Source organism: Dermacentor variabilis, chromosome 11 (assembly GCF_050947875.1).
Source record: "Dermacentor variabilis isolate Ectoservices chromosome 11, ASM5094787v1, whole genome shotgun sequence".
NCBI lineage: Eukaryota > Metazoa > Arthropoda > Arachnida > Ixodida > Ixodidae > Dermacentor > Dermacentor variabilis.
The window spans coordinates 8806183-8822129 of record NC_134578.1 but is presented as its reverse complement, the minus strand read 5'-3'; the positions used below and the strand labels follow the sequence as shown (position 1 = coordinate 8822129).

Sequence of the window (15947 nt, the reverse complement as noted above, 5' to 3'; positions counted from 1 at the left end):
CCGCTTTCGCAAGGTTGCGCAAGCGATATGACAAGCGACCGCGCGAGCAAGCGAGTATGCGCATAAAGAACCAACAAGCAAAACAACGCGCCTGCGCTCCCGCTGAAACCGGCGCTCTCCTGCCTGCCCTGTCTGGCCACCACAAGCAGTCGGCCAACATGGCAGATCAGGCACCGAGTAAATCTGATATAACGACGATTTTTAAACGACTCCGGTCAATACCAGCAAACAAGGTGAGTCGAATAAACTAAAGACGCGCGATGGGTGGATTCGAGGTCCCACAAATATCACTTGCTGCTCGAGCCGTCGTCTTTGCTGGCGCCTTGTGACGTCTCTGTCGCGGTCTGTGCTCTCTTGAGTGTCGTCGTTTTCGCTTGGGCTCGGAAAGAACACGTCGCACAGCGACCGCCGCGACTATCCTACGCATCGCTTTGAGTGTCCTGTTTTCGAGACCGCTGTGTCTGGTCTTACGAAAGGCTCGACGCTTAACTCGTTTTCGTTATTCTCAACGGTAGCGTCGGTGGCGTCCGGTTACCATATGCTTATCCGGCTAAGATTGAATGTGTCGCGTAGATCTGTGTCATCTGCCGCTGCGCGTCAGCAGTCGGCTTTCGCGTACTTGTGTGCAGCCGTATAACGCCCGGCGTTTCTGTGCTATCCGAGAGCGCCGCGTTAATATCTCGATCCGCTTTTCTGTGTCAAATTCCAGGCGTAACCTTGGGCGGGTACTTTCTGTTCGCCGGAAAACCCTCCGGGACACTTCTAACTCGTTCTTCTATCGAGCACTAGATTTCCATACTATTTTGGTGTTTGCGGTAAACTTCTATCACTGTTTGCCAGGTTGATGTTTTGAACTTCGCCACCGCCGTTCAAACATGCGTCGAACATGAAGCTGTCATCTGTATCAAGGTGATTACTAAGAAAGGGGGGGGGGGGTATCATAGTTCACTGGTCATAGACTAAACTGTCGGCACATATTTGTAATTGGTCTAACTGTTTTGAACAAAACGGTCACACTACGATATGATGTGCCTTAACCATGACAATATTCAATCGTTTTTCACTGGTTGAGTAACAATGAAGCAGCAAACACAATTACTGTCTGCAACTGATTCACTGCGCGTTGTTGCAAACTTGGACGTACTTACCTGCGACAGAAAGCGGTGAAATATTTTACATTTAGAAGAATGCTTAACTAGGCAAGGTGGTACTGGGCCATAATTAACGTCAGCGCAATAAACAGGACGGAAGACTGACAGGAACAAGGCACTGTTTAAGCAGAACAAACACCTTGTTCATGTCGTTCTTGCATATTTCTTCGTCCCTGTTTTTATTGGGCTGGTATTATGACATAATGAAATATGGTTGTATGCTTAATGACACAGAATCAGTGAGGAAAGATAGAGATATATAACCCAAAATCAAATTACTTGTAAGCGTATGCAATGGTTTATTCTTGGAGCCAGTTTCCCTGCTCTGAATGAAAAGCTAGGCACAACCATCACAGCTTATACGAGTGACACACAGTCACTATTGATCGCAATAAGGCTCGACACAGATATGATTCCTTGATCACAATGGACAATGATAGCTGCTACACTGTTCAATGATCCGGATCGAGTTTGTGTGAGCTCGAAAGCACCAGTTGTTGTTATTGGTTCCAAAGCACATATCAAAATATGCAATAAAATTGTAATATAAACTCCTTTTCTTGAACAAAATATCTTCTTTGACATTGTGGTTAAGGGTATTACCGTATGCTGATCGTCTGCAACTTTCAAACCTGCAAGGCCAACAATTGGGATTGAGATGCTTGATCATAAATGTCTGGATCTGGGCAGCTTTCTTGTATGCGTTATAAAAGCGGACATTCGGTGCAGCCTGGACAATCGTGTGAGGTGAAACTGAACATCGGACTTTCAAACATGTACGAGATAATGGGCCTGGTTCGAGCAAGTTCATGGTTGAAAGTGGCCGTACCGTGTAGCAGCACTTGATCTGGATTGTGCTCAATTCAATTTGGGCCCGAGCCCGATTGTGACTGAAAGTGACTTTGTAACACTGGTACTAAACAGTTTTAAGGTTGTGTCGGCTACTAGTCAACTACCATCCATCTCTGCTGCTATGCTGGCGTAAGGAGAAATGGCATGGAAGGACGCACCTCTAGCGGTCTACTCTTGCAAGAACTTCCAATCCCATCTGAGTTTAGCATTCATCTTCAAGCACATTCAATCAATTTATCTTGCTGATTGTAGTCGGGCTTCTTTGAGCGGCCTCAACCAATTAAACACAGGTTTAGGTCAGTTAGCATTGGCAGTTTATGTGCAACAGCAGTGTTAAAGGATGCATATGGATGCATTAGCATGCTCAGATGCATGTACGGGTCAGCCAGATTTGACACTTTTGCTGTATTCACTGGACTCTGTGCTAGCTGTGATTGCATGCTGATACCAAAGATGATACAGTCAGATGGCAGTTTTAATGGATTAAAGCAGACATACCAAATTTATCAGGCAAAGTGGAAGAAATTATTACTTTCCTCTGATCTGTAATGATAGTAGCAAGTCATTTAGATAAAGGTATATGGAAAGCCCTCCCCTGGCCAAGGTTGCTCATTAATCATGTACTTGCATATTATGGTTGGCCAGCTGTATGCTCAGGTTTTCACGTGGCTTAAGGTTAATCAGTGTTGAATACAGGCCAACCCCAATGTCATGAATTCAGTATTTATTCAAAAATATATCTGCCATGATTGAATGAAATACAGTATGTAATTATAGCAGCAGACGAAACTAGGAGAAAGATAAACGTGCATCTTCTGCTGAGGAGAAGGGTTTCATAGATTGCAATGTAAAGAAAATATATGGGGAATAACTTCAAAACTTGTGAATGCTTATTCTTCGGTGAATATGTAGGGAGTGCTGAAGTGCACAGATTGGTACAATATTCAGGACTATCTCCTTGATAATTTCGACATGTTAAATTAATTGACGGTGGTTAACGGATTTACTCATGAACGTCCGCAACTCATTTATGATAAAAAATTTCAGGTTGGTCCTTAGTGCTGTTATTACATCATGATCTTGACAAAACAGATTTGTTTTGCATGTGTAGCATGACACAAATTTAGACATAGACTTGGATCGACACAATAGAACAGCAGAGGCTCACATCTGCAAAACTGTCAGCTGCAAAGAATGAAAACAACAAAAATGACAGGTGAGTGATGATTGTAGAGCTGATGCAGGTCATTCTTCTGCTTGGGATATGCACTCTAGCAGCACATTACAGCTAGAATCCTAATTGTACCAAATGAAGAGTTTATACACAGCAAGGCAAGCAATCAGAAAAAGGGATTACAAGATAGCAGTTGGCTGGCAGGCTTTAGTTGGTGTCAGATCAGTTCTCCTCAAAAAATGAGTGTTGTAAAAAATGAAAGAAACATGCACACCTTTACTGTAAGTGTAAACCCTCAGGTGATTTCTATAGAGAGCTTGTAAATACTGTACTTCAGTCCTTAATCATCATCACCATTAGCCATGGAGGAATGAAAGCACAGGAGAGGCCCCGGCTAGCACGGATGTATTGGAGAAAGTGTGGCGGAAGCCACATGCTGTGTTTCTTGAAGAACCACTGGGACTGGAACCACGATAGAAGGATCGACATTTGGGCGAGTTGGTACTGGTTGAACATCTTGAAGGGGCAGCGCAAAAAAAAACGACGACAGAAGGCAGGAACACACAGGCGCTGTCCTGTGTGTTCCTGCCTTCTGTCGTCGTTTTTTTGCGCTGCCCCTTCAAGATGGAACCACGATCCTGAAGCTCTTGCTGCTGCTCTAGGCCTCTGAAAAGTGAGGTAGCTTTTTTTGGCACATGTCTTTCTCGCAGCAGATTCAGTTCATGAGACAGCCTGACTTTGGAGCGTGGTGTGTAAGCTTGAAAGTTGCGTTTTGGGTCTGTGAGTCGTCAGCAACAGACACACTCAAGCAATCGTGATGTGGGTCTCCATCGTTGTCTTCAACGTGCCACGGAAAAGCACAGGAGCGTGTCTGCTTCACTAAAACTGTTACAGAAGTTTTGTAGGCTCTGTTGTGATACGCATCAGCAGCGCACACTACTGATGGCTCATAGCAATGCAAGTTCAAGGCTCCCGTCTATCTGCTCCGGCGAGCTGATTGGAGGTGCCACAAGAGATGGCGCACCAGCATGGCTGCATTTCTGGCTTCAAAAACGTGATGCCAAGGCCTCTCCTATTTTGTCTCTTGCCTCCATATCATTAGCCGAGTTTAGCGTATCATAGTCATAATGGCTGCTGCACCACAAGGATCCCAGTTTGTGCTATCACACAGTTTAAGCTGATTCAAGGGCAAATGAGATTTCTGATTACTTCTTTCCAGAGTCAGCCGAACCCATCCAATGTTTGCAAACTGAAGGGGGATGGCTCACAATTATTATGAAAAAGACTTTTCTTTTTGGTCAAAGTGATTGATTGATTGACGAGTGTTAGACAGGCAAATGAAGGGTTATCTTGGCAACCCATCTAATGTATGCTGTAGTCATAGCTGAAATAGTAAATATATCTTTCCTCACAGTGTGATACACTGTATGCTGTTTGCCCTACAGATGGGGGTAGGCAAGGATGCGAATAGGGACTGTTGGTCTTTTTCTGGTATGATGCACTTGTAGCAGTTGTGTGGGTAAATGTGTGTCAGCATGCAAAGAATTACGGCATTTACAGAACATATTTATAGCACTCAAAACTGCTAACAAGCATAATAATGTCATGTTGTGACTGAAGAATAAGACACTGCCAAAGGGGTGAGTTAAGAAGTTAACTGTTTACTGGTGAGCTTGTGCACAAGAAGACAAGTAACACTCAAAGCGTAATGATAGCAATGAGCACAATTGTCAGTAATTGAAATATGATCTATGGGTGAAGTGTGCTGGCTATTTATACATGACTCATCATGCATTCCAGCGCAATCACTGGTGCTCATGTTCATTCAAAAATGTACATCAATATTTGCATTGCACATGCAATCTCATAACACAATTATTTTGGTGTAGAATTGGCGACAGCATTGTTCCGATACATGTAGGCATGTCTTACGCTAAGCGATAAATTTGGAACAGTGGTAGGGCAGTAAAAAACAATCTCTGGGAAAAGCCAAACATGTCAATGTATGTTTTGCCGGTGCCTTGGGCAGACAAAATCTGCAACTGAATTCAAATTTGGTGGAAACGGAAAGGGGCGAGGTGGAGGCCTGTTAGGACTGCTGTGCAGCCAAAGTTTAAGATACCTAGATTTATAACATACAGAGACTTCCATTGCCTGTCTGCTGCGCAGGTGTGCTTTGATTGCGGTGCCAAGAACCCAACGTGGGCCAGTGTCACCTATGGCGTGTTCATCTGCATGGACTGCTCGGCAGTGCATCGTTCCTTGGGGGTGCACTTGTCCTTTGTGCGATCCACCCAGCTTGACACCAACTGGACATGGCTGCAGCTGCGTGCCATGCAAGTGGGCGGCAATGCCAATGCGGTGAGTTGCCTCCTGTTGCCCTTGGCTATGTGGGCCCTATGTGTGGCTCGTCTTGGTCTATCTATTGTTTTTGCGGTGGCACTATGGGGTTCTCACCCGTGCTCTTTGCACAAAGGAATGACAACACGGCAGTGCAAGGGCATTTATTGTGCCTTTTATACACCAATGCTTGCTAGCCGAATTGCTATATGCAAAACATCCCGATGGGCACGCAACAAATCGAGGAAGCCCGACTCACCGCGACCATATAGCGAGCGAATATGTTTGCCCCATGCTGGGCCCCAATGCCTGGTCATTCGTGCGTACGGTCATGCGAACTGGCGCGTTCAAACGAGGCCTCGTGAGACGGTCTCGCAGAAGCATAGATTGGCACACGCGTGGAACATCTGCGCTGCTTGTCGAGCCCGAGCCAAAGAGGAAGAGACTCCTTGTTGCGCCCGACTAACCCCGCCGTTAGGTGGCACTAGCAGCGCAACACTCGCGCCATCTCTCTTGCTACCCTGCAAGCAGACTGACTGCTGCTGCAAAGCCACGTGGCAAAGCCAGATTACAGGAGACGGGAGCTATGTTGGGAAAACAACATATCAGGGGATGCCTGAGAGTCGCGCATCCCGCAGGCACTAACTACCTCGCTATAATCACCAAGCTAGCTGAGTTCACTGCAGGTTAAGGGCCTGTCCCAGAGATGTTGATCACACCTGTGCTGTTAGCCAAACCCACACTACCTACATATTTCTAAATGTCATGACCCCATTTAGTTCCCTGCTGTCCTCGATTGCCTTTTCCTTTCATTGCCACACATACTGTTGCTGTAACATACCACTGGTTGTCCCCGAGTAGCCCTTTTAAGTCATCTTCACCCGCCTATTCTAGTGTTGCATGTTGCCAGTTTGTTTGTTCCTAATGATAGCCTTTCCATAAATTCATAGCACTTTCCGTTATGCAACAGATCTGACTGTTGCCTTAGTTAGGTGTGCCATTGCCGATGACAACAAAAGGTTCAATGGTCCACGCCACTTGACCAAGAGCAGCTGCAGCGGCAAACCCAACACTCTGTCTTGGCACGATTTCTCCTTGCTTGCACATTTGCTCAGAGGTGGGCGTTTGCTCCATGCCCTGTCGGAGGTGGGCAATCAGAATTTGCTAAAGGTATGCAGACCCTTGAGGCATGATTTTCTCTTAACATAAGTATTTTCTTAGCACGAAACAAGTGGTGCGATGTCTCTGGAATGGTATTTTATACAATCCACATTGACATAACATTTGTCTTTAGTGTGCCTTTAATTGTGAGATTAGACTGCTGCGCTGTTGGAAATTGTACATGTTTTCAGATGTTCCTTTATGTCGCTCTGGTTGCTGCCTTCAGTTTAAGTGTGTTCTCCATTCAGTAGCACACGGGACACATCACTGTCCAGCCAGTGAATCCTTGCATGCATCAGCGTCGGTAACAACAAGCATGGGCCTATGAAGGTTTAACCCCTTATTCTCAAGCCCAAGTTTGCACCATACCTTCAAAGATTAGTCCTATGCGTCCAGCCAGGAAACCACTCCATGGCTTTGCTCACCATAAACATACTTCTCAACTCATTTCAGCTTGGTTAGTTGACATTCAGCACTTTAATTGAATGTACCATTAATTTATTGATTTTATATGTGTCTTTGTAATATATACTTCTACCCTGTCATCCACTTAATGTTACCTATGTGTTTGCTGTATTCAGAAGTATGGTCTTTGTGAAACTCCTTTTAGTTCCACGCTGATATTCACAGTTTTCCTTATGTCCCGGCTACATTGCCCACATTGTGCATGTGTATCAGCCACTGACTCTCACTTGGTCATGTGTGCAGGTGTCATTCTTCCAGCAACACAGCTGTACCAGCTCAGATGCGCAGCAGAAGTACAACAGCCGTGCTGCACAACTCTACCGGGAGAAGCTCCACCAGCAGGCTGCCACGGCGATGCGCATCTACGGGACCAATGTGTGTACTGCTGTTTCTCTCTGTGCTTAATTAAAGGGGCACTAAACGGCAATGATAATTTGGATGGTTAAACTGCAGTTCTGAAATACCAAAAGAAAGGTCAATCTTGAGGCAATCATAGGGCCGGCAGGCCGAAAAAGATGGCGAAAATCAAAACATCTGGCAAATTTACTTTGCAAGTTTTTGCATTGTCTCCTTGTGAGTTTGTCTTTGACAGTATCGTCTTGTGGCTAGTTAAGTGTGTATAAGGAAGCGCTGCAACACAGCATCCTTGGTTGAAGGGGCTCCTGGATGGCCCGGCAGCGGCTACGTACTAAAGATTGGTCTAATAAATAAATACCAGTTATGGGAATGGTGTTTAGTTCTCTTATATATGTATGTTGGTGCCGCCGTGAAGCCATGGGGCCCCTTTGACCATTGGCACTGTGTTGCAGCTCACATTAAATATGACTGCACATTACATTCTTAATGAAGTGGTGGTAGAAAAAATTTGTATCTAGCTTTTTATGCTTTAATAAATAGCTGCCAACTCAGTCACACCGGTAAGGTATCAAAATTCCTGGAATGCAGAAAAAATTATTAATGTGCTCATTTAATGCAACCAATTTAAAAAGTTGCGCTACTAAGCCCGAGGGTGTGGGATTTAATCTTGGCCATGACAGCCGCATTTCGATGGAGGTGAAATGCAGGAATGCCTCTGTACCATGCATTGGGTGCACATTAAAGAAAACCAGGTGGTCAAAATTAATCCAGAGCCCCCACTACGGCATATAATCATGTTGTAGTTTTGGCATGCAAAATCCCAGAATTTAATTTAAGTTTTAGTTAGAAATATGTGCTACAATCAGAGCAGTCTTGTGTAAATTGTGCTGATAACAGTGCCTTGTTACGTCACGCAAATTGGAGGTAGTGTCAATAAATAAATAAATAAATAAATAAATAAATCAACCAATCAATCAACCAATCAATCAATCAATGTTATTATTATTAGACATTATTACAATTACAAAGGAAATGTAATACAGAAGGAGGTCCCAAAGTAAAAACTGTCAGGGGGACCTCCTGTTATAACATGTATAAATATATAGAATATAGAATTAGCAACGAAGGTAAGAACAGCGTGAAAATACAAATAACATATTTGAAGTAAATAATGAAACATCTGGTAGTTGAAGATCACACAGAAATGATCAAGAATAATTCTATGTTGAAATACACATGAAAGTATGAATATTACAGTAATTGAATAGGAGTATATAATGATTACGTAACAACAGTGCACAATCCGACAGTGCAACAAAACTAATTTACAAACGGCTAATAATCTTTGAACATAAAACGAGAAAAACAATAAAGCATGGCTACATAGTAATGAATGTACACACACACACGTTTTATGGCGTTTTTACAAACTGCTAATAATCTTTGAACATAAAACAAGAAAAACAATAAAGCATGGCTACATAGTAATGAATGTACACACACACACACACACGCGCATGCACGCACACACACACACACATGGCAGGCTGCTCTGCTGCTGTGCCCTTCTCCCCTCTTTTCCCGCTATGGCGTGTTTTGGCAAGACGATCACGGTGGGGTGGCTATGACAGCCCCACCCGTGTGTCCATGATATCAAGTGGCCGCAACCTTCGATTTTTGTTACTTGTTGAGGGTGTCTTATTAACAGCTTCCAGCTGCAGTACATTTGATGGGTGTTTTGAATTGGTTGCAATAAAAGATACAATTCATGGTTTGTTTCCCATTTGAGCAATTGAAGCTTCATACCATCGTTATGGAGTCAGCAGCTGTGTAAAACAAAAGAGAAAGAGAATTTTGTGTCCGTACTTTGTTAAAGAACCAGCAACTCTAACTAGCAAGTTTTGACAATTCTCATTGCAAAAATGGCCGAAATAGTTTGAAATCTATAATGTCACACTGACATGCTGGCTCTGTGGTTTAGTTGCAATAGGCAAGAAATGTTTGGTCTTCATTTTCCTAACGAGTGATCAATCCTCCACCCAAGAAATGCAAGAGTTTGTGTCATTTGTGCACTTGAGGTCTATACAACATACCTTAGGCAGTGGCAAGCATGTCAAACGTACAAAACTCTACAGGCATTGCATTTGCATCCAGAGTGTCTTTCATGCATCGCCTATGTTTGATGACATTTGAAATTATTATGACCTGCTTCGTCCATTCATATTGTTTATCATTTTTGTGTCATATCACTTGATTTTAATTCATATATAGCATACCGTGGAATCTTGATAAACAGAAATCGCTTAAACAGAACCGCCTCTTAAACGGAACACCATCCTCACGGTTGGTTGGTTTTGTATTCATGCAATTGTATTCAGCTTTGTCTATCAGTGAATGGAACTCCTGATAAACGGAACCAATTTCCCTGGTCCCTTGAGGTTCTGTTTAAAGAGAGTCCACGCTATGTACATACAGTTCACAACTCTGGTAGTGTTGTGCGTTTTGGAGTCAGCCAAGTCGGCGTTTGTGTGAATGAACAGACAAACAAACATTACTTGTGGCAGCCTCTGATGGATCACCATGAGAATGCACCAGAAAGCCCCGACTCCAAGGAGGAGCATGACTTCTTCCGAGAGCACGAGGAAGCCTTGGCGGCCCAGGCAAGCAGTGCCCAACAGCAGATGTGCGAGCCGGGTGCCTTGTTCCAGCCACCACCAACTGAGCCCATCCAGGTGACTCCATCCCTGGCTGGCTCGGCCCTCGTTGGCTCTTCAACGCCCTCATCTTCTTCGGCTCGGAAGCCCCAGCGGAAGCCAGGAAAGGGCCTTGGAGCACAGAAGGTATTTTTTTTTAGGGTTTAAAGATGGTATCTCATTTAACTGCCTCCTTTAGCTTCAGTGTGTCTGTGGTGAGGATGTAGAGCAGGAAATTCTTTGTAGCAGTAATATTTATTGTATGAGCAAAGAGAAGGTGAGGGAGATCCTGACCTTCATGTCTCACCTTATAGTGAACAGATGTCCAGCATGAGGTGAAACAGCACTACATTCATCGTAAGGTGAACTGTGCTGTCCTCATTTCTTACGGTCTTCAAGTCTGAACTTTGCTCTTCTAGTTGAAATCAACACCTAAGCTTTACTGCGGCCAAGAATGGGAGGCAGAGAGGGAAATGGATAAGTAGGAGGTATGAGGTAAACACGTGTGCCTTAATGTGCATATACTTTAGCACCCTTTCTGTTTTCTTTCTAGTCCTCATCTTGTCTTACGCTATTGTACTCATGACAAACATGAAATAATCGCACCTAAGCACAAGCATGTAATATTAAAACAAAGGAGCACATACGCATCCACACACAGAGAGAATGCCACCTGACAAGCTCAGATAATGATGGCTGCAAATCACTGACCATCGGCACTTGAAGGGAAGGTCGATCACTGGCTCCTCCGTGAGCAGGTGACCATAATTCCATGTGAAAGAAGACATGGACAAAGGCTAGAAGGGAAGTGAAACTTGCTTGCCAGCATGACTGGTATTTAGAGCATTGGGTTTATAGAGAATTCTAGCCCTTGCACTCAGGAAACAAGTGATCTGGAATGGACTGCTTTTATGTGAGTGCTACTGAGGCTCTATTTTTATGCAATAACAGGTTGCTGTGTTTGATGAAATGCACTACCGAATGGCAGACATTTGCTATGTTAGCTTCAGCCTGACTTAATGATATTTACATGAGATGCAACATAAAAAAAGTGGAGGACGCTTAAGCTTTGCCTTTATATGTGGAATGCGATAGCATTCAGAGGGATCCCTGACTGCTTCTCACTCTTCCCCGCAACTGCAGCTTATGTAACCATAATGTTTACCTGCAAACGCTGGCGGCACGAAAGCAAGCTTTCTGGTAGAAAATCGGCCTCTTGAGTGGGCCGATCCCGGAGGTTGTGCACAGTCGCGCCAAAAAACTTGCATCATTTTCAGATTTCTGTTATTGTTTTGCAATTTTAATATTTCGATCTGAGATTTACCATATGAGGCATGCACTGTCGGTATTCTCTTTCATGACATTTGTTTGTGGGCTGTCGGGCTCAAAGTTCCAAGGAATAACTTCGTCAAGAATGTAAGACAAGGTACGAGCAACTTTGGGGATAGAGTGATGTGGGAATATAACCCGCATATACCGCATGTCATATGGCAAGGTGGGACATATACATATACCTAAATAAATACGGGAATTTTCTCTTACGGGGACGCCGGCACTGGGCTGACATTGGATTTTCTGTGACAGGGGGCCCTTAACACTATTGCTTTAAAATATAACTTAATTCTGATGGGTAAGAAACACTTTTAATTAGGATTGTGGGGGGAAGTTGTAAAAACATGCTTTTGAAGCTATTGTACTGCTGTCTTTTGTGCGGGTGAACTTTGTTTTAAAGTTTATTTTCAGGCTGCTGTACTGGCATTTTCTTTTCTCTGTCCATGCTGTCATACTGTCCAGCAGATTTCGCTTGTTCTATGCGTGTTTGAAGGAGGGGGTCACAGTGTTCCTTTGGCTGGCCTGATGTTTGCTCATTTTCTATAACTGCTGCTAAAAATGATGGCCATAATGTCACTTGCAGCACCTGCAATCACTTCTGGTGCTTGCGGTTGTGGGATTCTCCTCCCGTGCTCTTGGGACAAAGGAACGACAACACAGTAGTGCAAACAATCACAAGGGCATTTATTGCACCTTTCATAGATCAATGCCTGCTAGCCGAGTTGCTATCCACAAAACATGCCGATGGGCGCGCAACAAATCTAGAAGTCCGACTCACCGCGACCGGATAGCGAGCGAATATGTTCGCCCATGCTGGATACCAACGCCTGGTCATTCGCGTGTACGGCCATGCGAGACAGTCTCGCAGAAGCTTGGATTGGCGCACGCGCGGCATGTCCGCACTGCTTGCTGTCCCGAACCAAAGAGGAAGCGCCTTGTCTTTCGGCGCCCAAGTAACCCCGCCTGACGGCGGCGTTAGCAGCGCAACACTCGCGCCCTCTCTCGTACTGCGCCTCAACCACTCCGACCGCCGCGGGCGCCAGGCCTCGCGGCGAAGCCGGATTACAGGATACGCACCGTGCGAGAAAACAACATGTCAGGGGACGCGTGAAAGTCGCGCATCCCCACACAGTATGCAAAGGCATGGCCTTTGAGATTAGTGGCCGTTACTCTGATGGAGCCGTCACTGTAGGGTGCAATGTATGCAACGCCTACAGACTTATTTATTGGGAGGAGAGAGCATTTCTTTGCTGAACTGTTGTACGTGAGTACACAGTGCACATGCTGTTTCTGCAGTGCCTTTGAACGAGGGCTCATGTGACTGAACAGTGATCAAGAGGGCACTATGTCAACGTCCAAGCAGCCTTGTTGAAAAGGTCTGTTTCTGCCAATGGGTAAATTTAAGCTCTGTATGCTGCGCATGTGCAGGTCAGCGCCAACTTTCAGGACATTGAGCGTGAAGCACAGAAGGCGGATGAGATGCGTGCTGCCAGTGCGAGCCAAGCCAGTGCCAATCAGGCAGCTTCGAGTGTGGATGCAGAGGAGGCTGCAAGACAGCTGGCCTCGATGCGGCTGGCTTACAGAGACCTGGACAAGGACATACGCAACAAGCAGGTGAGTGTTAATGATCCATAAGTAGCATAATGCCACACAGTAAAACCTTGTTAATTCTACCCCCATTAATTTGAAAAATCAGATAATTCGGGCTCGTCCTCTGGTCCCGGCAGGTATATGCATTGTCTGTTCTGAGAAATCCGTTCTGAGAAAACAGGCCTTAAAGTTTAACACATATATTTTATTAGAAAGCTCCTACGGATCTTCTAATTAGCTCTTGCGGCTCCAGGCTCCTTGCGGCTCAATGTGTCGGATTCTCGACTGGCGACAGCCGACAGCGCAATTCCACCGCTGCAAGTGTCTACAAAGTCGGCACTCACTGCTAAAGATCAGAAGTTCGATGCTCGTACAAGTCGCCTATTGCGCTTCTGCCTGCCGAACATCTGCACTGTCTTGGGCTTCGTTGCCGGCATGGCTTGCAATAAAGAACTATTGAAAAAAAAAGAGAGAGCTGAGAAAATAATCTAAAACATAGTGCAAGGCGATGAGCAGCTCACAAGCAGACGTCTATTAAGGCGGCGGAGCAAGGGGCAACAACGACGGGAGCGCAGTGGGCGTGGCGGGTGCGGCACCGAAGAAAGCAGCTGCCGCCGCCGCCGCCGCCCGCGCAGCAGCCAATGGCAGGTGCGCTTTAGCCCGCGGGATTTAAATGCGCTGCTCCAGCCAATCAGCGCTCCACATTGCATCGCTGGAAAACGCCATTAGCACCTCAACTGCGCCGACGATACCATTTTGCAAAGCGGCAAAACCGAGACAAAAAATTCACGGTCAAAACGACACCAAGATGGCGCGGGCAGGCCGCATGTGCCGGGAATGGCGCGCAGAAAGTTTGACTTCATTTCGGCATTTGCGCATGTTTTGTGGGCCGTGGTGGCCTCAAAAGTAGCATTTTTTTTTTACTTTGCCATTGAATTAGGTACTGATAATTACAGAACAGGTAGTTTATGAAACATACAACCCAAAAATATTGTTTTTCAAAACTCGACTTTTTTGCAATTTCTCGTTTTTCAAGGGCGGCATCCCCCTTTAATGCAATCAAACTAACTTTAATTCAGACATATTTGGCCGCACATTGGTTCATTCTGACAACTCTCAGAGTTCAGTGAGTGTGGAGCAGCACAAATGTGCAACGCAAAAGAGCAAAAATGGTGCTAGCGGTGGAGCCCGCATCTCCATGGTCATCAGTGGAAATTGTATGTACCGTATTTACACGATTGTAAGTCGACTCGAATGTAAGTCGACCCCCCCATATCGCTTGACCGGAAAAAAAAAAAAAATCCCGAGGGCGCATTCAATAACGAAAATTTATTAGTAGCCGACATGGTCACTGGACTACTCGTCTTCACTAGTGCTGCCATCGTCATCGTTGCTGCGGTCCCACAGCGCGTCGTGGTCCAGTGAAATTTCAAATTTGGCAAACGACCGCACCAGGACATCTTGCAGAACAGCAGCCCACGCCAAATGCACCCAACCACACGCAGCCGTCAGGGAGGCTCTTTTGACAGGTCCGGTTGGCGTAATTTCGCAGTCTTCTGCCGCCAGCCACTCTTTGTACTCACGGCGGAGCAGAACCATAAAATTAAGGCGAAGGTCCGGGCTTGTTTCATGACCACGTCGCACTTCAATGGCAGGGACCGATCACGCATTTCAGCGACGTACGCCGCAAGCTTAGCCTACAGCTCCGGAAAGCGTCCAGATTTCGGCACGTGGGAAATTTCTCACTTGCCGCCACAGGGTGAAAATTTCGCTTCGCTGCAGTCGCCACTCTCGCACCACCCATTTAGAAACATCGACATTGCGGCTCCGCTGCGCAGTGATTTGTTTCTTCGGCGTAAAGGATGGCAGCTCTCTTGAACGCTGCTGTGAACGAGTGCCGAAAGATTAGTGGGCCTGCAGCACTCATGACGACTGGGGAAGCATAGAAGTAGCACGTAGCCGGCAGTCAAGTGGAGCGCGTCAAGAAGTTGGTCAAACCAATACGAATGCCTTTAAACAGAGAAAGAGAAACCCGCGAGCGGTGTCTGCTCTTCCATGAACTACCGATACTCCCCGCAAGCGCCGCCGTTCTGAGGGTGCCGCCGCAAATGGGAACAGCGGCGCTTCATCAACTATCGACACCCCCCCATGAGTGTTGCATGCACTGTAAGACTTTCAAAAATGTTGAAAAACCCTTCCGAAAAGCGAACAAACACGCGGGATAGCGAAAAGATACGGGTAGGGCCATAGAGCAAACATAAAATTGTAACTACGTTGTAGCTTTCGTTGGTATCGCTTTTTTTTTGGCGGGCCATGTTTTGGTTTCGATTGTAAGTCGACCCCCCAACTTCAGACTTTCAAATTTTAAAAAAGGGGTCGACTTACAATCGTGTAAATACGGTAAATGACAGCAGCATCGGAACACTTCGTCCCTATTTGTGTCTTTAAAGCCCTTATTCTTGCAGTTACCGCCACGCACAACACCACGTTGGCCGCGTGCCTTCATAATTGTGTAGTCGCCATCCATGGTGGTGTTGATAGCGAGAGCGGCTTCGTCCGCAACGGTTGCGGCAAATGGTACTTTTGTTTTGACTCAGGGTGCGCATCAGCCACATGCCTTCAAGACTATGTAGTTGCCATGTATGACAATGCCGATAGAGAACGGGGTTTTGTCCATAGTTGTTGCAGCAAACGGTAGTTTTGTTTTTACTCGATGCATGCGTCGACCGGCTGTGTGCCTTCAGAACTGCAAGATCGCCGTCCATGTTGTGTTGATAGCGGCGGCGGTTTCGTTCGCAGTGGTTGCAGAAGACAGTATTTTCGCTTTGACTC

At 45.6% G+C, this 15947-nt stretch overlaps 1 protein-coding gene across 2 annotated transcripts in view; it reads left to right on the top strand.

Moving 5' to 3' along the window:
- Positions 1-83: 83 nt before the first annotated feature.
- Positions 84-15947, top strand: part of ArfGAP3 (ADP-ribosylation factor GTPase activating protein 3) — a 36160-nt gene continuing 20296 nt past the window's right edge. For both annotated transcript variants that reach the window (XM_075674786.1, XM_075674787.1), the window contains exons 1-5: positions 84-233; positions 5347-5538; positions 7387-7518; positions 10065-10340; positions 12954-13139. In XM_075674786.1, the coding sequence (XP_075530901.1) occupies positions 159-233; positions 5347-5538; positions 7387-7518; positions 10065-10340; positions 12954-13139 (861 nt within the window). In that variant the 5' untranslated portion in view covers positions 84-158. The remainder of the gene's footprint in view (positions 234-5346; positions 5539-7386; positions 7519-10064; positions 10341-12953; positions 13140-15947) is intronic.